We start from the raw sequence: 24,854 nt of genomic DNA on the forward strand, positions 1-24,854 counted from the left end.
ATCGCCGCGCTCGGGGGCCGAGGAAGGACAGGGAGCCGCGCCGCGGCTCCATTCACAAAGTCCGGGAGCTGAGGGCTCGCAGGCGGGTCGGAGGCTGCCTCCTTTTTTTTCCCTCTAGGTCTCAGTTTTATGAATGGGCCTGGCAGCAAGCACCGAGCGCCCTGTTTACTCCTCTCTTTGTGACGTCGAGTCCCCGTGACTGGGTGCGAGGGGGACGGCGCTCCATTCACAAGCGGGGCGGGGAGCGTGCGTTGGGGGCGGGGCCTGGCGAGGTAGTAATGACTCTTCCCTCCCCTCCCCGGAGAGCCGGCGAGCATTAATAAATCTCTAAGCCAGAGGAGGAAACTCTGGCTGGGGCAGTGCGTGGAGCTCCGGCGGAGCGTTGCGGGGGAGACGGCGGCGCCCACGGCAGGAGCAGCCTAGCTAGCAAAACACACTAGAGGCAACCAACCGAGAGGAGCCATCTCTTCGTAAACACACTCTCCGCTCCTCGGTCACTCGCTCCGGGTGCCGCGCGCCCGCCTGCTTTGGCGCCAGGGAAGGCTCGGACTGCTATGTAACGTCGAGGCTGCGGGAGGAGGAAGGGGTGCAGGGGAGAAACGCCTGGGGCCAAGTTTGCGAGTCACTTCGGGCAGGCGCCCTCTTAGCCCTCGGCTGGTCCTTTCCTGTTAAGCCTTTGCTGGCTTGGGTGCCCTTGGCCTTCTCCCGGCTCCCCCGGCTCTGCTGCGTTTTGCCGGCGACATGGTGACGATGGAGGAACTGCGGGAGATGGACTGCAGCGTGCTCAAGAGGCTGATGAACCGAGAGGAGAACGGCGGCGGCGGCGGCGGCGGTGCGGGCAGCAGCGGCAGCCACGGCGCCCTGGGGCTGCTGAGCGGCGGCAAGTGCCTGCTGCTCGACTGCAGGCCGTTCCTGGCTCACAGCGCGGGCTACATCCGAGGCTCGGTGAACGTGCGCTGCAACACCATCGTGCGCCGGAGGGCCAAGGGCTCCGTGAGCCTGGAGCAGATTCTGCCCGCCGAGGAAGAGGTGCGCGCCCGCCTGCGCTCTGGCCTCTACTCGGCTGTCATCGTCTACGACGAGCGCAGCCCGCGCGCCGAGTGTCTCCGGGAGGACAGCACGGTGTCGCTGGTCGTACAGGCGTTGCGCCGGAACGCGGAGCGCACGGACATCTGCCTGCTTAAAGGTAAACGTGGGCGCCCGGGAGCGAGGGGGAGAGGGAGGCTTAAGTAAGGGGGCTTGGCGGCCTGAGCCCTGCTGGGTATGGGAGGAAAGTACCCGAGTGACTCCGGGCTGCTGGAGTCCCCTTCCTTGCGTGTCTTTTGTGCGTGTCAGTTTTGCACGGTTTTGCTGTGGTTTTGAGCCTGAGTACTGAAGAGGCCGTGCTGGCTCGGTTCCCCAGTCACCTGCAGTCCGCACGCGTCCTGGAGTTTCCGTGTTTATTGACATGAGCGGTTCTGGCCTGGATGTTGGCAGCGATTCCTCTGCGCAGCCCTGCTTCAAGTACTGAGAACGCGCTCTTAAGTCCCACAGGGACCAGAGAGGACTGTTTGGGGATCTAACCCCGAGAACCCTAGAGAGGGGGTGAAGGAAGGTGAATGCTGAGGTGGGACCTGCCTCGGGAATTCGTACACAATCCATAAATGAGGGAAGGAGAATTACGTTGCAGATCTGTAATTTTTTCCCGTTGCCTCAACTTAGAGCTTTCTTGGAAGGCGGCCAACCACCCCCCCACCCGCCCCTTACCCCGTTCTAAGGGAGGCTGAAGTGCTGTATTGGGGATGTGGGGTGGGGGGGACATCAGACAGGACCGCGCCTGCCCCTGCTCTAATCCTCGGAGCAGAGAATTACCCCCTTTTGTTCACACATCATTTTCGACTCTGCTAGCGGCGCGTGCCGGGTTGCAGGGAACCCTGGCCAAGGAGATGAGAGGTGGCCGGAGAGAGGGTGGCTTGTCAAATTTAGAAGTCAGACACCCCAAAAGGATCACGCTGTATCCCAGACGCGGGAGAAGGGGACCGACCGCTCGCCGCACCTGCCAGCTTGGCCGGTGTGCGGGACTCCGGTTGGGGAGCACGGGGTGGTGGTGGTGGGGGGGGAGAGCGTCGGGCGCCCCCTGCTGCGCTGCGCCCCTACCTCCGGCCCCCGCATTCCGCGCATTCTTTCGCGCGGGTCGGGTCTTCGCTTCCGAAGCCCGGAGGTTTGCTGGACCTCCGCCTTCGAAGAGCCGCCCATTTCCCTGCAGAGGTTCTTCGCCTCCTCTTCTAGATTTTTCCTTTTGGTATCGTGTCCTCCGTAAAGGAAGGGAGGCCGAGAGCGAAACCCTTTCTCCCGTCCCCTCCGAACAGCCCCGGGAAGCGGCCGGGTGCGGGCGAGCCAGCCGGGCTGGCCCTGCGGAACAGCGCGGGGCTTTGTTCTCCGCAGTTGTTTCCTGACCATTTGACCCGTCAGCTGCTAGGGAAATGCTGCTGTTGACCTGAGGCTGAACTGCCAGGGAGCTTTTGCTGACGTTTCTTTCTTTTAACGCGAGGGCCGCCTTTTGCTCCTCCAGCCGAGCCCTCAGCCAGTCTCCCTAAAGCGTTTCAGGAGCGACGGCCAGGAAGACAGGTCCCCGATCTCGCGACCGCTTAGCGATCGGAACCGGGCCCCACGCGGTACCCGGAGTCCTCCCTCGGTCAGGCGCAGGTCCCGGGTCCTTCCCTCGGCGGGGTCCTGCCTGGGCTCCAGCCTCCCGGCTTTCCCTGAGTCGAGATCGCTAGGGTGGGAAAGATGAAACCGTTTCGGGGTGAAAGTCTCAGGCTTTCCTGGGTTCCTTAGCCATTGGATTGAGAGAGAAGGGGCCCATGCCTTCCAGGAGTACGTCAGCCCCACGTGGAGTCAGGGATTATTTTGTTTTTCTTCCTGGAAGAATTCCGAATGGGACCGCCCTGGAGCGGTAGCTGCCTTGATCCTGAGCTCTTGGGCTTCCTTCCGGGGTGCAGGCACCCGGGCCGGCCAGGAACCTAGGGAGGGAGGCATATTTTTCATGTTAAACCTTATGGCTTGCGGCACTCAATCGGTCCACACGATCAGGAGACTGTGAGGCCAGACCAGTTCTGAGAGATGTTTCAGGGCGAATACTGACGTAAGACTGGACAGGACAGGTGGCCTCTGGGCAAAATGACAGTCCCATCCGTAATGGGTGCCTGGCCCACAGAAACGCAGCAGTTCCTCAAACCGTGCCTTTCACCCCCTTCCCTTACTGGGCCCGGAGGATCAATCACCCCAGGCCCCTCAAAAGCCAAAGACCTTCTTCCCAGTCCTCTGAGGTGCTGCTCATCTAGGCCTGGTCACTGGCCTGAACTGCTGTTTAATTTCATCTGTTCAGGAATAGCTACTGCCTCACCATCACCCCCTCTTCTAGACAGACGTTCAGCAGCCCTTGGAAGCAAAACCCTATAACGGGATAGTGTGTGTGTGTGTTGGGGGGGTTGGGAGATGTTTGCCCTTGTCCTGTGGAGGTGTAAGCCGTAGTTTATGTGGATGTGTGTGCTGAGCCACAACCTAGTCCTTCCTTCTTTCTCTCTGCCAGCAATTGAAAGGCCTTGGTAGAGAGGGCAGCAAGGAAATGTCTGCTCTAGGAGGGGGCAGTCGTAAGAACTAGCAAACCTACTCCCCCCCTCCACTCCCCCCCCCCCACCGCTGGCTTTCCTTGTGTGTGTGTGTCTTAAAAGGATGATTGATTTTTCACAAGCAAGGGTTTAAAAGCAGAAATTAAACTTTGCTAAACTATTGTTACTCTTCTACATTGATCAAGTTTTGGTTAATACTAATAGAAATCCTACGTTTGCTTTGTGTGAGTAAAAATCATGGGAATGCTTTAACTTAAAATTCTATAAAGGTATCTTAGGGACAGTTCTAAAAATTTTTTAAGTTTTTCAATTTTTATCTCAGTTTCTGTGTTTCAGATTCTTAACCTCCATACATGTTTGGGTTGGAATTTTAGATTTGCGTGCCTTTTAAAAGAAAAAAAAATCTTGTCCTAATGGAAATAATCTTTTTAATGCCAGTATCCCCAATCACAAATCAATCTGTTACACACAAATAATTTCATCCTGGTGTGGTGGATGCCCGTGATCTTCAGACCTCGGAGGCTGAGGCAGCTGGATCATGAGTTCTTGACCAGTCTGTTCCACACACAGAACCTTCTTTGTGCAATTGTATCTTTTCTCCAGTGTAGAATTTACCATATGATCTAAGTTCTTATTCAAACCAGATTGCAAAATTATGCAGGGGGCTGTTTGAGATCTATTGGGATATAGGCATCTAGATGGTCTACTTCCTCTTGGGTAAAACTTACCTGTCCAGGTCTTGGGCCTGACCCTGAGTTGCGTGGAGAACTGACTGTTCACCCAGCACCGATGCTGGTGCCTGCTTGTCTCTTTCTCTGGATTTCTCCAGCTCCTCCAGGGCATAGCTCTGGGGTCTGCGTTCCATTTGTAAAAAGTACCGATCTACCAAGTGCTCCAGAGAAGAAAAGAGTTGGAGTGTTAGAATTATCAAAGATAGGTCTTAAGCAAGCCCAAGCCTCACAACATTAGCTACACAGTTACAAGGAACTGAGAAAATACAACTTTGGCAACCAGTGAGTGGATGTTTCCAGTCAACAAAAGTAACTAAAGACATCCAGGTGCCTATAGACTCTCTCTTTTATCTTTTAAGATCATCAGGGCTTCTTATCTTGTAGGAAAAGGTGGTCATTAAAGACCCAAGAAATCCCTTTAAATACTCCAAACTTGTAAAACTGGAGAGCTAATTTCCTTACTTCCAGATGTAGTTCCTGGCAGAGAGAGGGAACCTGGCCGGAAGTCAGGTGACTCTGTGACAGAAGCCAGTCTGCTGGACAGAGCAGTTTGGGTAGGTAGCCTGGGGGGGGGGGGGTGAGGGACTGTAGGAAAGAGCTAGCCCCCAACCAAGACCTTAGGGCAGTGGCGCTCAACCTCCTGATGCTGCCACCCTTTAATACAGGTCTTCATGTTGTGGCGACCCCCAACTATAAAATTATTTCACTGCTACTTCATAACTGATTTTCTTAGTTATGAATCGTGATGTAAATATCTGATATGCAGGATATCGAATAGGCTACCCAGTGAAAGGGTCCTCCAACCCCCTACCCCCCAAGACCCCCCAGGTTGAGAATTATACCATAGGAGGCTCAGCCGATTGGCATGGGAAGGACAGGCTCTCTGGCTTGGGAATTCTAAGGTCAGGAGTTCACTTAGGTCATCTGAAGACTGTTTAAAAGTGAAGGTCCCAAAGACTTATGACCTTCAGACAACCTAGACTTCCTTTCTGGGCCAGAGCAAGACCGAGCTCAGGTGATAGTCTCAATCGTGACTGATTCCGATATTGGAAAAGTGGGATCCTCATTAAGACCCCCCCCCAAGCCAGAGTCACCACCCAGGCAACTCCCCTCCAGGAGCCCTATTGTGGTGGCTTACCAGCACCCGTCAGCGCCTGGCAACCATCTAGAGTGGAGGATTTATGGCTCGGAGCCCTTTGTGGTCATGGTTTACCTTCCGGAGAGCTGTCCCAGGGTTGGCTGGAGATGTAGTTGCCCTTCAAGCAAGGCCCGCGAAAGCCATGCCTAAGTTTCCATTTCTGACTTACAGGTTGAAAGGCAGTGAGCAGGGGAAATAAGTTCTTTATTCTTTGTTATTTTTTAAAAAAATTTTAATTTGTTTTTATTTTTGGTTTTTCAAGGCACAGTTTCTTTGTGTAACAGCCTTGGCTGTCTTGAAAACCCATTTATAGATCAGGTTGGCCTCAAACTCAAAAGAAATCTATCTGCCTCTGTCTTCTGAGTGCCTTCTGTGTGCAGCAGCAAACCTGGCTGATATTTATTTATTTATTTATTTATTTATTTATTTATTTATTTATTAGTGTGTGCTAGGAATGTTATTTAACTAAAGCACTCTACCACTGAGCTACAGCTCTAGCCTTACGACATATATTCTTAAATAAGACCTTTAAGAAAAATCTGCTATGAAATTACTTACAACCAACAGGACATAGGAAAAAACTTTCATAGGCTGAAATTTACTGGCATATGTTATGAGATTTTATTCAGAAGATACCTAACGCCTTGGAGATGGGCAGATTGACCAGATGCATGTCATGTCCCGATTCCACTTTCGGACATATGTGGGAGGTGCAGGGAGACCCTGGCCCCCTTCTGTGAACGGCGGACTTACGTTTGGTAAACCTTGGGTCATCTGAAACGGGTTCTTTATACTACAGAGGCGCTGTGGCCTTTATGGTATTTGCATGAAGATGGGGGGAGCTAGGAGGGTCTCAGGGGAAAACATTCTAAGGCAGCTCTCCGTGTGTGTGTGTGTGTGTGTGTGTGTGTGTGTGTGTGTGTGTTCATACCTGTAATCCCTCCTTAGGGGGAATGGGCAGTCTGAGGCAGGAGGATTGCCATGAGTTCGAGGCCAGCCTGGGTTACAAAGTGGGACACCCGTGTCACTAAAACCAGACCTAAGTTTACATCACGATCAGGAAACGGGGGTCACGTGTGTACCCCATCGGACCTTCTCTAAACTGACACCCTTTTAAAAAAAGAGCAGATCGGACTTACTACTCAGTTTGCTTCTTTGAAGTGCGGGGCATGGCCTCTGCTGCTCACTGGGAAAGGCCTGTGTCTGGGCTGGAGTAGAGCAGCCAGCACACTCTGGGATCGCCCTTGGGCCCGCGGGTGCCAGCAGTGTTCCCAAGGGAACGCCTAGTGTGAATGTGCAGGGGCTCCTCAGAGTCTGGCTTCAAGCTCGCCGTGGTGAATGCTGGCCCCTGCCCTTAACCTGCCTGGGAGACCCCGGGTAGCTTCCTCTATGCTGGGCTCTACGGGGCTGCTTAGGAAGTAAGTACCCTCTATCTGGGGTATCTAGTTTTTAGTAACTCGGGATTCATACTGAAGGCTTAACAGCCACATGGCCAGGCTAGGCAAGGACCATTCAGTTTCTTCCTCTGTGTGGGTGACAACTCACCTGTATGTCGTGTCCTTCCGGCACAACCACCTCCCCACTCCCCCCCCCCCCCCCATAGAAACCAGCCTCAGCTTCCCAAAGACAGACCTCTCCCAAGGTGCCTGGGTCAGGAACTCTGTGCCGGGGAGATTAAATCACTTACCAAGTAGGGGCAGGGGGCTGGGAGAGGTCAGGAGGGCGGAAGTAGGGTGGGTGCACAGTTGATGACTCAGAAGGCTGGGATGGAATCTGTCCTCAGAGTCCTTTCTGGACCTTCAGGCCGGCGGGTGTTGTACCCTTTCCGTGAAGGGAAGGTTGGGAACATTTCCTCCTGCCCGAAGGCTTTTGCCCGAAGGCTTTGTGACCTTGGAATCTGGGCTGTGGGGGGGGGGGGCGCTCACAGCCCCCCTACCCCTTATTTTTAAGCGAGGCGGGCAGTGTCTGACTCCTGGGTGGAAAGCATTTTGTCAGGGACTACTGTTCATTTTTTAAAAAAATGTTTTAATTGCTTTTTAATGTTTTGATGTTATAGACAAACAATTGTTTGGATGGTTAACAATTTGAAGTCTTTCAGAAGTACACGGGGTGGGGTAGGGTTGAGAAATGACCTTTATTGATGGAGGTGTTTGTTCAGCCAGTCTGCTATCCCTAACGGGGCTGTGGACCAGTTTCTTGGTAGCGACCAAGGACCTTTGGTGACAGACCTTTATTTTTATTGCTCCTTAATCCCTCAAGATACTCATCTCTACCTTTCCCTGTCTGCTTTATGAAGAAGGATTTATATTGGGAGGGAGTGGGAGCCCTGCCCACGGGGTGCTGTGGCCACTGAGACCATGAGCATCCGTAGCTGGCAGCACCAGGTCTGCAGGCTTTTCCATCTCTGGAGGCTGGTCACTGTGACTCATCAGGAAGAACTTTGACCACGGAGATAGCCTTTCATATCCAGAGGGAGCGAGCAGAGGGCAAGCAAAACCTCCGGTCAGAGAGGAAGAGACGGGTTCCCTGCTTCTGAAAGCCCTGTGATGTGGCCGAGACCTCGCCTTTATCTCAGAAGCAGCAGGAAGCAGGCTTTTAGGGTTGGGATTTAGGGGCCCTGGACACTTGACTAAACTGGTCACATGTCACCCCTTTAGCTGAATAGCTAGCTGGAAGGCACAAAGCCAGAGGTGCCTTTCTAGCAGCAGGGTCAGGCGCCGGGAAGGAGCTAGCCACCTACATAAGCACCTCCCATTTTAGCCCCATTGTGTGGGCTGTTTTGAATTGGTAATAGTTTTCAGGCCCCAGAGGTTCCTGCTCTTCCACACCTGGCCTCGGGCCCTTGTGGGACAGCACCCAGCTCTACCAGATAACTGGCCCTATCTCTGTTACAAAACCTTTCCTTCCACCGAAGATGCACTGATAACCTGTGCAGGGATCCTTGTCCACACTCAGGTCCGAAAAATCCTTCCTTTCTCCAGCCTGTGTGGTGTGGTTGGTTCGTGTGATGGAAGGCAGTTTCCGCTTGTTTGTGGTCCTGATGGTAGAGAGTGCTTGTGGTATCTTCTGCTGCAGCAGAAGGAAGAGCTCCTGTCCTAGTCCCCACCTCTGATTCTTTCCCATATCTGAAGGGATTGGTGATGGCGGGAATCCTCACTAGGCCAGGGGAGGGCGCAGCTGGTTAGCTGGCTGCCTAATGTTCCTGGGTCCCTCGTAGTACGTGGTACTTTAGAAAATCCCCCTGGCACTTCCGTGTACATGTTTCCTTTGTGTATTTTTTTTTTTTCTCAAATTGAAGGCTGCCCGTACAGCTTTTCCAGAGTCCCTAGCATCCTTCCTTCCTTGATCTTTCCTCTGACCTAACAAACCTCTGAGAAAAATGCTCCGGCTGTCGTTATCTCTAGACCCACAGCGCCACCTAGTGGCGCAGAAGGAGCCAACAGCTCCCCTTGCCTGGTGGGATTGTTTGTCCTCCTTCCTACGCCACTGACCTGAACCACGTTTCTCCTTTACAGGTGGCTACGAGAGGTTTTCTTCTGAGTATCCAGAATTCTGCTCTAAAACCAAGGCCCTGGCCGCCATCCCACCCCCCGTACCCCCCAGCACCAATGAGTCCTTGGACCTGGGCTGCAGCTCCTGTGGGACCCCACTGCACGACCAGGTATGTGTAGTGACCGGGGCCAGAGTTCAGATCAGGCAGTGCAGGAGAACACGAAGGAACCGCTCGAGCCACCATCAGCCCTTCCCGTCAGATGGACTGGGGATGGAGTGAAGAGTCCATCTGTCTCTGTCCATAAAGTATTCCGTCACGCTATCATCTATCTCTCCTTGTCTGAGACATCTTCTCTCAGATGTGTTCATTGTAGACTTACCCAACCAAACAGAACCATTAGCAGTGTAAACTCCCAGTGTGGCCAAGTATGCCCCATAATCAGTGTGCTGCCTCAGTTGTCACGGGAAGGTGGCTGACTGGTGCCAACAAGACCTGACCATACCTTGTCTCTGGAAGGAAGCTCCTCCCCGGGCCCTAGAAAGCCACCTCGTATGTCTTACGCCCCCTAGCTCCAGCACTTCAGCCCTGCGACCTGGTTGCTGACACTCGTGTTTTGCTGCTTTCTTTCTGCTGCAGGGCGGTCCTGTGGAAATCCTCCCTTTCCTCTACCTCGGCAGTGCCTACCATGCTGCCCGCAGGGACATGCTCGACGCCCTGGGGATCACGGCCCTACTGAATGTCTCCTCAGACTGTCCCAATCACTTCGAGGGACATTACCAGTACAAATGCATCCCGGTAGAAGATAACCACAAGGCTGACATCAGCTCCTGGTTCATGGAGGCCATCGAGTACATTGGTAGGCTGCCTCTCAGACTTCAGGGCACCGAGGGAGAACGCAGGGACTGCTGGTGGGGATTTTAGGTGTGATGCGCAGGCTGGGGACACAAACCTTGTCTGTCATCGTTGCTCTCACCAATTATTTGATAAAAACCAACTAAAGGGAGGGATGGATTGATGTGGCTTGCGGTTTAAGAAGGATGTAGTCTGTCATTGCGGGGAAGACCTGGTGATAGACCAGAAGCAGAGCCAAGATTATCAACCCTCCAGGCCCCTGCCCCTAAGCTAATCAATTTCCTCAACATGGCTGCCCTTCTTGTAGGTTTGTTTTAAGGTCTCTTCTCCCAACCCCACCCCACCACTGAGCCTGTGAGGATTTCAACCTGAATACCAGAAAGGCCCAGGCCACCCGAGGGGACTTGTGTGGTGGGAATTAGAAGTCCTGATCCAGGCCTGGCTGGAGAGCCAGTCACGCCACTGGCCAGGCCACTCGCATGGTTCCATAGGTGTGCAAAGTCGGGCTTTTTGTAGGGTGAGGAAGACGGGAGCTAGATTGGAGTCACTGCTCTCTTAGATCTGATGGCACTGCCGTGTGACATAACCTGGGTGTGAACTTGGACCCCAAGTCTTCATCCGTAGCTGGCCTTTCCATAGGAGGGCCCCACATCCCACTGGGCGCTCCCCCACCCCCACCCCACCCATGCGCTTCTGCTACTGGTGGTCCCCGAAGTCCACCAAGGTCCCTAATCACATCGCACTTTTCTGCCGCAGACGCCGTGAAGGACTGCCGAGGGCGGGTGCTGGTTCACTGCCAGGCCGGCATCTCGAGATCGGCCACCATCTGCCTGGCCTACCTGATGATGAAGAAGCGGGTGAGGCTGGAGGAGGCTTTCGAGTTCGTCAAGCAGCGCCGCAGTATCATTTCGCCCAATTTTAGCTTCATGGGCCAGTTGCTGCAGTTCGAGTCTCAGGTGCTCACCACGACGTCCTGCGCCGCCGAGGCCGCCAGCCCATCCGGGCCCCTGCGGGAGAGGGGCAAGGCCACTCCCACCCCCACCTCGCAGTTCGTCTTCAGCTTCCCCGTGTCCGTGGGTGTGCACGCGGCCCCCAGTAACCTGCCGTACCTGCACAGTCCCATCACCACGTCCCCCAGCTGTTAGGACCAGGCTCCCGACGCCAGGTCCAGAGAGCCAGTGTGCAAGCCAATAGGGACTGACAGTGGGGGGACCAGGTGACCACGCTCCGTCTCTTTCCATTTCTCCTTGGCCAACCACAGGGCCAGCTAGAATGGCAATAACGACTTTGAATACACATTTAACACAAACACAATTAAACACAATCCAACATAAAGCAATAATGACAGCGGAAGCTGTCAGAGAAGATTTGGTTTGTCAGCTTTTCCTTTGCAGGTAGATATTTACCTCATCATCATTATTATTATTAATTATTATTTAAAGCAATCAAGCTTGAAAGTTATGAAACCCACAGATCCTGGCAAATGTGCCCAACCAATTTAAGTGGAGAGGGAAAGAGGAGAAAATGAGTTTGCCAGAAAAGTGCCTGGTTCTGTGTGTCTGTTCTTCTATTGTTGAACTCCCAGGAATTTTGTTCTAGATCCTTCTAGGCCACAGTATTCTAATTAGTCGTCAACTGGGTAATTAATGTTGAATGATTATTGAGAGTAACCTCAGCATGTGGTGTGCAGGAGTCTGGTGACTTTGGGATACATTTCTGTTGAGGTCGTACAGTAGAGCATAGATAAACACAGGTGTGCTGGCAACGAGGGGGTGGGGGAGGTGGTCCCCATGGTCGCCATCTTGCATTGTTGCCACTGAGAAGCAGGCAGGGTGACGTGCAAGGAAAAGGGTCTATGGCTGGTCACGTTTGTAGCGGACTCCTGGCCTCACTGACCCAGCCGTGTGAGGTTTTCTCTCCAGTGGTCCATTTGACTGTGGATAGAGTGGTTTCTTCCCACTTGGCCTAGGGTCTGGATTTTGTCTGGTGGTAAACACCATCTTTTCTAAGGTGCTCCTGGAAAACCAGGTGCCGTTCAGATATTCCTGCTGTGAATAATTTGCTAAGGGCAGACCAGAACCAGATCACTGAGGATGAACTAAAAAAATCTCCCTCTCTTGGATAAATTGGGTGTTTCAGTTTTAGGAGTTTACTTGAAGTATACCAAGAAATTCTTGTTACGAAATCCTTGTCAAGTGAATACGTTGAAAAGCCTCCCCCCCTCTTTTGAATAAAAAGATAAGTGTATGCCTGACTTGGGGTTCCTTAAAGTCTGGAAGAACAGAGGGTGTGGGGCTGGGTGCCAGCTCCTGTTTTAGTGATATTGGGTGACTTCGGAGCCATGTTGGGTTCTGACTGGACCAACACCATTTTAAAGGAGCCTTTCCAAAAATGTGTTTTCTAAGGGGAAGATGCAGGGTGGGGAGGGAACCTGTTTCATCTGTAGTATGGGAGACAGTTTCATCAGGGCTTGTCAGATTAGAGGTCAACCGCAGACTTGGCAGAAACCAGCATGGGCCTGCCCCCCTCCCCCACACCTTGAGCATAAATAGAACTTCAAGTCTCCATGTCACATCGTCATGGGATGCTCTTTCTCAGCCAGGATCCCAGACAGCCCGGGTTCATGGTCCCCCCCCCCCCCCACCATGAAATGTGAACCTGTGTTGGTATAACTTGTATCAGGTGACCTGTGTCAAAGATCACCTGTGTGGGTGAGAAGTAGGGTACCGTGCTCCCTGACTGCCACTTGGCTGAAGGCATAGAGGGGCTGAGCTCCCCGATGGTGGACTGCCTATGCCTAGTTGGATGGTCTTACATTTCTGCCCCCTGCTTGCTGGCAGCTGTCTCTCGTGGTTGGTGAAGAATTAGATTAAATGAGTTTTGTAGTTAAACAAGTCCAGGGGTTCCAAGAATGTAAAGGGGATCTGGAGAGCAGATAGCCTGTAGACGTCATTCGCTTTCTAGATGAGTGTTTGCCAAATGTGTCCTAGTTCTCAGACTGGATGCCAACTACACAGGCAGTGGGGGGCTCCAAATGTCCCTCCCCTGCCTCATTCAAGCCTCCTATGACAGTGTGAAGGGGCTATTTATAAAGTCATTTTCTTTGTACTTGATAACGGCATGAGACCCAGAACTCTACAAAGAAAGTAGGACATTGGTTTGATTGAAAAACCGGGGTGGGGGGCATGCCTTAAAGTTCTCCAGAAGCTTCTTTGATGGCTTGTAATAGCTCTAATGAAGAGCCTGTCCTTCCTAACGGTTAGATTTGACAGACAGTATGTTGTCCACGAGCTGATTTCTGGTGATGGGAAGTTTTGGAATGTCACAAGGCCATTGGATATTTGAGAATGAGCAACACTCAGCTCTCCCCAGGGATCTTTGCTCCATCAGCCATGTTTGTAAGACGGAGGGCTGAAGCCCAGGTGAGCAGGTGGCTAGCTCTCAGCTCTATTCGCCTTGTTCTCTGGTTCTTGACTTCAGGGAGGCTGAGGAAACCAAGGGAAGAGATTGAGAGTCGTTGGGAAGGAGGCAGGAGAAAGGGAAGATTTGATTGTCACTCCCATGGGGAAGGGACTGGGCAATGGCCAAGGAAGCCTGTGGCAATAATAATAGTTTGTACGTGTTCATCATAATCACCTGGGTAGCCTTTAAACTCCTCATATCTAGGTGACCCTTGACCAAATAAACCAGGACTTGTGTGGGTGGGACCCGGACACCAACCATTGTTACATCTTTCCTGCGCGCTTTCCAAGCCTGGAGACCATTCATTGCTTGACGATGGTGAAAGCCAGGTCTTGTTGGTACACAGCTAGCTTGTGAAGCAGACATAACAGGAGGGCTTTGTAATGGTGTCAGTGTGGTCCCACTCCACAGCCCGCTGAGGGATAAGGTGGTTTCTTTGCGGCAAGCCCCTGAATTGGAACCAATCTGTGGAACATTGTGAGTGAACTCAATATAGTGTCTGGGTGTTGATGTATTTCCTTAAACTTTGTCTGCAAGAAAGATGGAGAAAATATGTGTCTGTTTTGAAGTCCTCCTTGTAGTGCCCTGCCCTTCCTTAGAGCTCACGAATCATTCAAGGGACTTCAGAAAGATTAACAATGCAATCCTTGTAACTTGTGTAAATAGTCCCATCTTTCTGAGTGGTGTCATTTCTACATTTGATATGCTTGTATTCTGTAGGATGTACATTGTTTTGTAGACGAGTCAAACATGTCTGTTTTTATTTATTGCTTGAAAAAAGATCATTTGAAGAGAAAATAAATACATTTTCAACCATTTCTGCTTTTGTGGGACTCTCACTGGATTGGAACTTGGAAGGGGAGGAAGGACTGGGCCCTCAGGTGATCCTGCCCACTTAGCACCTGCAGTGGAGACCAGCTGATGGAGCCCTGGGAGACAGACGAGAGGGAGCTGGTACCTCGCTGAGCATTGGGCCTCTTTCCCCGTAGGAAGCATAGGAGAGATTCAAGGGAAGAGGCCAGTGTTAGCATGGAAACGTGTGCAAAGAGGGCTAGAAAAGAATATACGGAATTACTACACGGGGTCTGAGGCTCAAAGAATTGGAGCCACTCTACTGCCTTCCTAGTCTGTTAAGACTGGAAAATAATCGATTAATGCTTCAAGGCTACATCGAGAAAATGAGATAATGGTGTGCAAGACCACATGGTGTGCAAGACCACATGCTGAGCCACACGTTTCTCCGTCGGCTCTCCCAAATTGTAAACAGTAATACTTTACCACTATGATCATAAACATCTTGGAGGCACCAGTCTAATAAAATTCAGTAATTACAAAACTGTAAAAAAAAATCCCTTTCCCATACAGAAATGCCAATAAATATGTAGATGAATACTCTTCATGCATATCAGAAGTCAATCAGATTCCATTACAGGTAGTTGTGAGCCACCACGTGGTCACTGGGAATTAAACTCAGGACCTCTGGAAGAGCAGCCAGTGAGCTATCTCTCCAGCCTTTAAAAAAAAAATTATTTTAAAATGAAAATTTAAAAGGTAAATTGTCTACAATAAACTTGTAGGAACAGGTGAGATGTATATTATGGACAAGAGATAGCATACTATGGGAAAACAGCATATTGTATGTTCATGGATAAGAGGGGCTAGTTATAATTTATAAAGTAACATAACTCAGGAACTCTATCAGGATTTGGGGAAGAACGTATTTCATTCAGAGGGATAAATGTGGAGGAAATGAAGGTAAGATGTCTTTTAAGTCTTCCTCTGTTCTAGCAGGGCTTTGAACAGACAGGACATAACCTGCTACCTCCCAGTTATAGGGACTGATTGGATTACCCAACCTTGGCCTTGTAACTATCTCCTGAACTCTTACAAGAGCAGGGCGTTAGGGAGAGATACCAACTTTAAGGTAGAACAACAAGGGAAGCATTTAACTTTTGAGGCAGAGGGACTTTTCTGAATGGAAAAAATAATTCAATGACTGTCCTGAAGCTGTCCAGTTGGAAAAGGGAGCTCACAGAGGAAGAGACAGTTGGTAGCAGGGAATAGAATCTGTCCAATAAATAGATGAACAGGTAAAAGTACCAAGAAAGGGCTTAGAGACAAGGTCTGTGTACCCAGTCCAACAAGGACGACGGCCTTTAGAAGCAAGCTATTGCTGCTGAGTGCTTGTTCCCTGGGGACCCTGCAGCCCCAGGAGCCAGTGGTGTCCAGGCAGCATGTCCTCTGGAAAAAGCAGCCCACCTAGTAGGGTGGCTTAGCAGGTAACTCTCCAAAGACACACACACACACACACACACAAACACTGCGGCAAGAAGGCGCAACCACAATTTGAGGGTCGACTTCCTTTAGCATCTGTAGCACGTTGGCAACTTTCCGGGCTCCGGTCTGACTGAGAAAGATTAGAGTGGGGTCCTAGGTAGTAACATAGTCTTTCTTCTAACCCCCTTTTTAGTCAACGGTGTTTTTTATTTATTTTTTGGAGACTGGGGACGGGAGCAGATTAAATGAAAAAGGCCATTTCATTATCTCAACTCTCTGAGATAGTAAGAATGCTCGTTTTAAAGGTAAGAACTTGAGGCAACTCGGCAGAGGCAGATCTCTGGTTACCAAGTCGCAGAACCAACCAGGTTGCGACCCCAGATGGCAGAGTTGGGGCCTCATCTCCATCCAGTAGTGTTCTGGGCAAATTGGCTGCACCCATAGACTCCCTCAGGCATCCACATCTCTCACTGTTCCCATGAGGCAGTGCAGAAACAGAATAGCAAACGCCACAAAGGAGCAGCCCCTCACTTTGGATCTGCATTAAAAGAAAAAAAAAAAAAACAGAACAAAACAATAACAACAAAAACCTGAACAGAGCAAAACCAACTGAAAGCCAAGAATTTCAACATGACCAAACTGCAAGGACTATATGCAATCCGAGCTACACACTCAGAAGAAACACCTCAAACGAGCGGTTAAGAACACTGACTGCTCTTCCAGAGGACTTGGGTTCAAATCCCAGCAAACACGTGGCAACTCACAACTGTAACTCCATGATCTGACAACCTCACACAAGACATACATGCAGGCAAAGACATACCAATGTGCATCAAATGGGAAAAAATAAAGACTACTGAAACAGCAAACCCTTCACACGCAGGGTAGAAATGTGACTTCCTTTCTTCTGACTTTACAGTTCAACTTCATAAGCATTATCTGCTCATCCATAAAACTGAAATGCACCTCATAAAACACCCCACATTCTCGTTCACGAAGGGCAATGCGTTTAAGTGAAGTAACTTGTTCTGAGCTTCTTCTTTTAACCGTGAGTGCACCATTTGCATTAGATCTGCATGCCAGAAGAGGGCATCAGATCCTTTAGATGGCTGTGATCTGTGGCAGATCAGGCACTGAGCCATCTCTCCGGCCCCTTGAACATTTCTTAATCTTTATTCAGCTTGGTTACGATGGCGGAGAGACGGTAGCATCCTTGAAATGACGTGCTTCCAAAGCTACGGTGGCCATCTAAGAGAGCAGTGTGCACCGTTAACCTGCTCCTAGCCGTTCTGTCTGCTCCTCCTGCCTCCCTAATCTTCCCTATGATGCAGGTCAGGATCCCTGCCACACCCAAATCCCTGACAACTCCTTAGACTGCTCAGCCTGTAAATGGGGGAGTTGTTTGGAGATACTGGCACTCCAAAAGGTTTCAGTTTGTACCACTGTATCATAGTATACACCATCTACAACTATAACTTTTGCAGTCTTCCCACTTAACAGAGATGTAGCGGCCAATGGTTCTCATAGAACTTGCTTTGGAATTCTGAAGGTTTAGTGGCACACGGCGCACCCTGCCTTTCTTCACATCATCCTCTCTCTACAGCCCACGGTCCTCTTTCCATCCCAGTTTCATACCAATTTCCTCATATTTGATACTTCATTTATATGCAGAATTGTAAAGCTGTTCGGTTCTACCGTATAAACCAATTCTGTGCCAGGAAAAGGATGTCAAGAATCTTAATAAATCTAACAGAAATAAAACCAACATGTTCCACACTTGCTGACTGTACTGGTTGTACCAGCTTTAAACTTTTGTTATGTCTAACAGGTTCGTGTGCTCCTTTGTCATCATGATTATAAAGCTAGAGTGAACCAGGATAATGATAAGGGGTTATAAACACTCTAAGATGTGCTGGCTCTAACCTGACACACTGGGCCACAACCACCAAAGCACTCTTAGGCAACAGAAGTTTAAAAAAAGTTCACAATGACGCCTTTAATCCCAGCACTTGGGAGGCTGAGGCAGGCAGACCTCTGAGTTCAAGGCCAGCCTGGTTCACAAAGGGACCCAGGACTGCCAGGGCTACACAGAAACCCTGTCTCGTAAAAGGAAAAACTATTCATACTGGGGATGCAGCTCAGTGGTAACAAAGCATCTTTCTAGAATCCACAATCCACAGCCCACCACCATCCACTGTCCAAAATTGGTGCCAGAGAAAATGCCGCTTCTCCCCTTTAGACCCATGGGATTTGTTTTGATTGGAATTTCCTTTAAGAAACAAATCCAGCGAAGCAAGTGACTGTTTAAAAACCCTTGTGTGTATATATGTGTGCATGCATTCATGTGTGTGAATGCCAGGATGTTACATGTGAAGATCAGAAACCAATCTCAAGTATTAGCCCCTGCCTTCTATTTTGAGGCTGGGTCTCTTGTTTTATCCCACCCAGCTGCCCTGTGAGCTTCTGGGGGATTTGTGTTTCCATTTTCTCTCCCCCTGGGAGCACCAGTATTATATACGCTACTGCTTTTACATGGGTTTTGGGTGTTAAAACCAGACTCAATCCATAGCTGGGCAATTGCTTTCCTGGCCCCTCCTCAGCCCTGGGAAGTGTTTCCACCTTCCTCCTTTCTGTCAAGTCCCCACACATGTGGGGGTCAAACTCTCAAAGCTTCCATACTGAGCTGCTAAAATCCCAAGTACACACTTCACTGTGTACTTGCTGTTTGGTGCACAGGTCTGACCACTGCATACGCTCTAACAGAACCAAAAGAAAAGATCTTTGGGGTGTTGTGAACACTTGATTTTCACGTGAGACGCATATGACATTGGACTGTCCCGGCAGCACCGGCTTTTCCTTTCTCTGCATCCATCTAAAGAAGCATCACGAACAATCAGGGACCAACACACAACTGCTGGCACTTGGGCGCTACAGTGGAAGGTAATCTGACATAAATTATTTTGCCATTTTACCTTCAAGTTTATCTGTGAAACGGAGATTTAAAGGACTTTTCAGGGTTCTTTGATTAGTGACAACATACACAGAGCATGAAGAGAAACAAATGAAAAAATAAAACATGAAAGCAAGATTTCTACGCACCAGGCTGTGACAATGCTTACATAAGAGTTTTCCTGACGTTTCTTCCGCTATTGATGTATTTCCACAGCTCCCTGGGCTTACAGGTGCTAAGGAACTACAAGCTGAGATCTCACTAGGCCATGACTCCTCTGAGCCTGACCCCTAGTGGCCCATGGCAATTTTCACAACAGGCCAGTCTCAAGAGACACTGTTGCTGCTTTAAAACTCACCACCCAGTAGGATGCTCCCTTCTCTGTCCACCTGGACATGCACCCCGCACAAATGGCCCAAAGACCTAGTTATCCTGCCTATTATAAAAGCACTTCCATGCATGCTTGCAGCTCACAATTTCTGATTGTCTCTGATTGTCTCTCCTTGTCTGTGCCCCGGTACATTCTACCGGCCACCTTCCATAAACCCAGTCTGCACATCTATGGGTTCACACAAACGCTGGCAATCCTTGTTTGCAACTCTGACTACCCTTCTGGTACAGAAGCTATGGGTACAGCCCAGTTCAGGAGCAGTGCATGCAGAGAGCACCGATGAGAGATGGGAGAGTTCTTTGTTGCTTGGGGATGAGGTGGTAGGTCTTACTGTGTAAGCCAGACTGGCCTGAAACTTGTGATCCTCCTGCCTCAGCATCCTAAATGAGTGTGTGTTAGATCTTGAGTGTGTCCCATGGGATGTACAGACCTTTTCTCCGCCAACCGTCCTGGCCGGGAGGGCCTGTGAGCTAGCCTGGGCGACTGTCCGGAAGGTTCTCCTGCTATTGCTGTTGCCATGGCTTCTGGGGGCTTACAGGGTAAGGACCACCACGCTGCCATCTCACTGGGAAGAGGAGAGGAGACTGCGGTAGTTCTGACAGGACTCTGCTGCACTTGCAGAGGGTCAGCTGACAAGGACAGAGCAGGGCAGAAGCAGGAAACACTTAAGCTGAATACTACACAGTGTACTTTAAAATGTTTTTATTGAATATTAATCCGTTACAAGTACTGTAGACATTAAGCCAAAGCACAATTACAGGTTAAATATAATCACAGAGATGTTTTAGATAGAAACCCACCATGTAGGCTGGCTAAGTTCCTTGATGCCCTCTTTTAGAAATGAGTAGAAGGCAAAAAAAAAAAGGGGGGGGGGTCTTCCATTCCAGGTGAAAGCTATAAAGACCAGAGAATTTACATGCTGGGAGCCTCCTTTTGTGATCAAACTGCTAGGACTATCAGGTTTAGAAAAACTACATAGAAAACAAAAATCTAGGATATTCAGTCAAAATCTGAATTTCAGATAAGTTAAAGAACATTTTTAAAAATTGCACAGATATGTCAAATATGAAATAGACTTGAGCTAAAAAACTGCCTGAAATTCAAATCTAACTGGGTATCTTGTATTCTGTCTGACAAGTCTACAGATGGACAATGCAAACAAAAAAGAAGGTGGAGCTGGAACCCGGGCACTGGTGGGTCACACAGAGACTGGAAACAAAGGAACGCTGACAACAAACCGAAGGGCCACCACACTGGTTATTTACACAGACTGACGACGACGTTACAGTAAGAAAATTACAACTCCAGATGCTGTTGTCAGAACATCTAGATTTCCTCAAAGCTGGGTTTGTAAGTTCTCGAGACCTTGTAATCAAAGTACCTTTTTAGTTTTGCAGGTATCAAGGACAAATATTACTACCACAAAGATAAGATGAGCTCAGAACACTGGGAGAGAGCAGAAGCAGGCATTACACACACGAGACGAGTTTCAGTGTTCTGTGTAGTGACTACATTTACTATACCGCACGGTCACCTTCGTGGTCTATGCTACTAGCTTCAAATCCTCAGTGCCTCACTTTCGTTGGCTGGGGCATTTTCTGGTTTTTCTTCCTGCACACTGGGAGAGAGGTCATCAGCACACTGAGCTAACAAAGGGCCGACTGAAGGATAGCAAAAGAATTCTGAAAAATGAGAAAAACTCTGAAAGGAGGGTGGAGGGGAGGGAAACAGGAAATGCAGGGTGGTGCGGTGAGAACTCCCTCTATGGGGTGAGTGTCATTTCAATTTTGCAGAATTCTGGTAGAAGTATAAAACTGGTCACACAACCTGACCATACTGGATCTTATAGAAGATATAAATCTTCAGCTTCCAACAGGTTTTAAGCTTCATGTGTCATAGTATATACTTAAAATGATTTAAAAACAACTTCCACACCACTGAGACTACACGGTGTCACATACCCCCACATGGGTCTGGAAATCCCACCAGTGTTACCCCAAACCAGATGACCTGGAGGCCGAAGAACTTTGCATGAGAGAAACTGGAACTGACTGGCTACATCAACACCACTAAATGTGACAATATTGCTTATAAAATATACCCCATAAAACAGGCTTACCAGGTAGAAATGAACAGACACGCCCACCCACTGACTTCAAATATTAAGAAGTGGATTCATGTTTCACTGCTAGATTAGAAAAGGTTACAAAGTTTCTGCCATAGATAAGGCTTTTCAAACAGAAAAACCATCATTGTCTATTAACTTCAGAATGCTTCAGTTGGCGGAAGCAGATTCACTTTTTCAGGGCGGTATTTTTTAAGTGATCTTTTCATGCTCTAGCTGTAGCCAGCAATTGTTTGAATATCACTTTCACAATCAACCTCACTTCTATGCCACTGCCTTAACATCAAAGACCAGTCTTCAACTTCCTGATACATGAAAACATCCATTCTAACGCCATTTCTGAATCTTTGCTGAGTGATTCTATAGTCCGTGCTCTATGCAAGATGATAGGCCCAACAGAGCAGCAAGGAGGCCAGGGCACAAGTGAGGGCCAGCCAGCCGGGCGCAGGGCGAGGGGACGGGCAGCGAGATGTGCTTAACTACACACGCGTTCACAAGGCCGTTTACAGGAATTCAACTGACGACTGTTTAAAGGGGAGAGGGACAATGGCTAAGTGCCTTTCATGCAACTGGGAATACACTGCAGCGGAGGAAGCCCGGGACAACGTACTGTGTTCCTATGCCATTTTCTAGCATTAGCCAAATGTTAGTAATATGTTTGTAATAATATCTAGGATAATAAAATGCTAATGTATGCTTATTTGCTTGCCATATTCAAGTAGTTCTCTATATATTCCAAACACCCTTCACTATTCCAGCTGCAGAGAGAACTGAGTGCAATGAGGAGCGCTGCCTTTGTGAGCTCGAGGTCTGCGCTGTCACTGTGCTGAGGTTGCTCAGAGTCCTAACCGCCAGGAAGGGAAGCCAAGGCAGAGCCCAGACTGCACTGCCACTGTTTCTGCAGAGCTGAAGCTGGATTCCATGCTGCCATCTGTTAGCAAACTGGCAGAATCGTAGAGCTGAGTGGCTGAGGACCACACCCAGTTCCATTCTGATAGGAAGATAAGGGACACCTGGATTCCTATGCAAGACTCAGGATGGAGGAAAAGGGCGACTGGGCAAGCGCAGAGCGTTCTGAGACTAGGCTAGCGATCTGAGAGATGCAAAGGCACGGGGCAGACGTACCCAGAGCACTTATTTTATGCCTGAGTTAAGTATCCAAGCTGGCCAAACCAGTGACCTGGCAGTGTCGGGCGTCTGGGGAGACCGAGAGGGGCCTTCTCTCTGCGGTTCTGTAGGGAAGCTTGAGTCCTGAACCTGCAGGAGTTCTAAATAATGCACAGACAAGAAAGTAAAGAGACTTCAGCCGAAGGCCAAGCTTTTTTCTACTCCAGAGGGCTCTTAGATTCTGTGTTGCCATACAAGGAAATCTAAACAATCACTTTTGCCAACTTGAATACACTCACGATGCCTTTGGTTTTCAAATTCTGAAAATATGTCAGGCCCGTGGAGCACTTTTTGTTAAATTTTTCTCCCCAGGACTGAGTCTTTTTAAACAGCTCATTTAATGTGACTTTGTCCCAGTGAGTCACCACGGGAGCGCTAGCACTCTGGAAGGCTTCCTTACAGTGTCTTTACTCAGAACATGAGACCCACAGCTCTGGTGGTTGGGGATCCAAGGTAGAGTCCTCAGCTAATCCAAGGTAAGGCCCAGCTAATCCAGTTGGTTGATGGAGGTGCTTTGTCAGCCGGAGGCTCATGTTTTAGTCTCTGTTTTACTACACCATAGTAACTCGTCACTAAATTAAAATCACAGCTGTGTTTAGCATTTTAAACTAATTCAGGTCGGGCTAAATAACATACACATTATAGCTACTAAAACTACACAGATGCCAATTTCTTCAACCCTTTGTTAACAGAAAGGAGACAAAGGAAGGAGAAGAGCCCTTGAGCCAACACCCCATTCTGAAGCTCGGTATGGTACTCTAGCTGCTATTAAAAACGCAGCCCAGACCACAGGCACCCGGCTCAGGCCACTGAAATGTCAACAGAAGTGAAAACTGAGGCTAATTCTTGACTTCATTTTGAGGAACCCATTCAAGATAAAACTAAAATATTCATACTAGACTGGATGCCTAGTCCTAGCACTGGGCTCAAGCTAACAAAAATTTAATAAATAAAGAGAGAGAAATGTGTATTTCAAGAACCAGGGAAACAAAGATGGTCACAGTTTAATACACTTGCATTAACAAAAAAAGTTAAAAAATTATTTTCAGCCTTCCAATTGAAATGTTTAAGCGTGTCACACTGTGTCCCGCTGTTGATAAGACTTCTGCTTCAGACCCGAGTAGAACAGAGTAACGCGCTCAATTCAGTATTCAGTTAGGGTCCACAGGGGACAGAAGGTAGCGTGGCTCTGCTCAGGGTTGTGCATGTGGCGAGGGCCGTTACAAGCAGCACTTTCACAAAGAAATGTTTCTCTATCAGTGGTTCTAAAAAAATAGGTCAACTGCCTTTGGTTTCAACTTTAGTTTTCTGTGTCTAACTATCTATTTGATGCAAACTGAAGGCCAGACAAGGGTAAACACAAGGTCCTTGCCTTTGTGCATACTTACTATGTAGGGCTTGAACCCTGGCTTTCTAAGGAGAGAGGAGAGTAAAATGCTGGGACCCTGACCTTGGAAGACGGTTCTGGTGGTGGTGGAGAGTGAACCGGTCTGTCGAGGATCTGCCCCTGAGCCCCATGCTCCTCCCCCCTCCCTGGGCTCCTCCTCCTCACTGGCTCCTCCCTCCCAGCTCTCTAGCCATCCCACCAGGGAAGCAAAGTTCTAAGTGCCCCCACTGAGCCTCTCCCCAGCGCACTTTTGACATCTGTGGCACAGTCCTGAGAGCCCTGCGGACAGCAAAGAGCAATCTGTCCACCCGGCTCTGACTCTAGGTCAAAGAGGAGAGCAAATGGTGCACCCAGCTCTGACTTCTTAGGTCAAAGAGAGGTTTGTGCCCTCCCTTTTAAGATGGGAAGATGGGGCAGTTTATAAAAGGAAACTAAATATTGGCGCTTTTCCTTTATGTCCACAAGAGGCAGAGACACAAAATCTAACAACGGGGACATGGGACAGTGTCTTGCTCGGCCAGAAGCTTCAGCTGCACCCTAATGATTTTAGTCAGCGTGACTGCAAAATATCCAGGAAGACTCTGGCTCATTTTCAAAGTCACAACAACAAGCTTCAACAAATATGTTTGGCAAAATTAAGAAATGAGCCCATCACATGTGTCTGTTATACATGTGCCAAACACAACAAAAAAAAATGTAGTGTGAACCAAAAACGTGTAAGCCGGCATTTTCTCTTTGGCCATCTCTATATCTGAGCAAAACATTTTGCTTCAGAAACGGGTAACTGTAATGAATGGCCTGAGACACGTCCGAGGCCGCCCGGCAGCCATCTCCTCCAAGGGACCAGGGCAGGTGAGCGTGCTGGGGGCCCACTCTGCGCTGCCACTCTAGAATGCTTTATAAAAGACACACAGCTTATTTCTTGGCTGTTGGGATTTAGAGAATATTGATTTTTGTTGTTGTTGTTGTTGGAAGCAATCCACTGTAATCCAGTTGCAGGTTTGAATCACTCTGGCCTTTACCAGGGACAATCACTAGGTCTTCTGCTCTGCTGCTGTTGCGGTCTGTGAAGGGGCTTCCGGCTTCATGATCTGGTAGGTGATGAGATATTCTGGATATGCCTGGAACAGTGAAGAAGGCAAACAACTCATTCCCTTGAAGGTGAAGCTCTTAAGCCTTACTTACGCATTGGTCAGGCTGGATAACATGTGCAACCCCACCATCTATAAAATTATCTGCAGACTACTTCTATTTTACCCTCCGCAGTGTT

The 24,854-nt window shown here is 49.3% G+C and overlaps 2 protein-coding genes across 2 annotated transcripts in view; one reads left to right on the forward strand and one right to left on the reverse strand.

Moving 5' to 3' along the window:
• The first annotated feature begins 261 nt into the window (after positions 1 to 261).
• On the forward strand, positions 262 to 14,105 carry Dusp4 (dual specificity phosphatase 4). The gene is made up of 4 exons (XM_052162652.1): positions 262 to 1,186; positions 8,996 to 9,141; positions 9,610 to 9,829; positions 10,582 to 14,105. The coding sequence occupies exons 1-4, from the start codon at positions 742 to 744 to the stop codon at positions 10,968 to 10,970; spliced, it is 1,200 nt and encodes a 399-aa protein (XP_052018612.1). The 5' UTR covers positions 262 to 741; the 3' UTR covers positions 10,971 to 14,105.
• Positions 14,106 to 19,590: 5,485 nt separating this feature from the next.
• The window catches only part of Tnks (tankyrase), a 156,313-nt gene continuing 151,049 nt past the window's right edge, over positions 19,591 to 24,854 (reverse strand). The window contains exon 27 of the mRNA XM_052162651.1: positions 19,591 to 24,705. Within this exon, the coding sequence (XP_052018611.1) occupies positions 24,619 to 24,705 (87 nt within the window). The 3' untranslated portion in view covers positions 19,591 to 24,618. The remainder of the gene's footprint in view (positions 24,706 to 24,854) is intronic.

This window comes from Apodemus sylvaticus, chromosome 18, assembly GCF_947179515.1.
Source record: "Apodemus sylvaticus chromosome 18, mApoSyl1.1, whole genome shotgun sequence".
NCBI lineage: Eukaryota > Metazoa > Chordata > Mammalia > Rodentia > Muridae > Apodemus > Apodemus sylvaticus.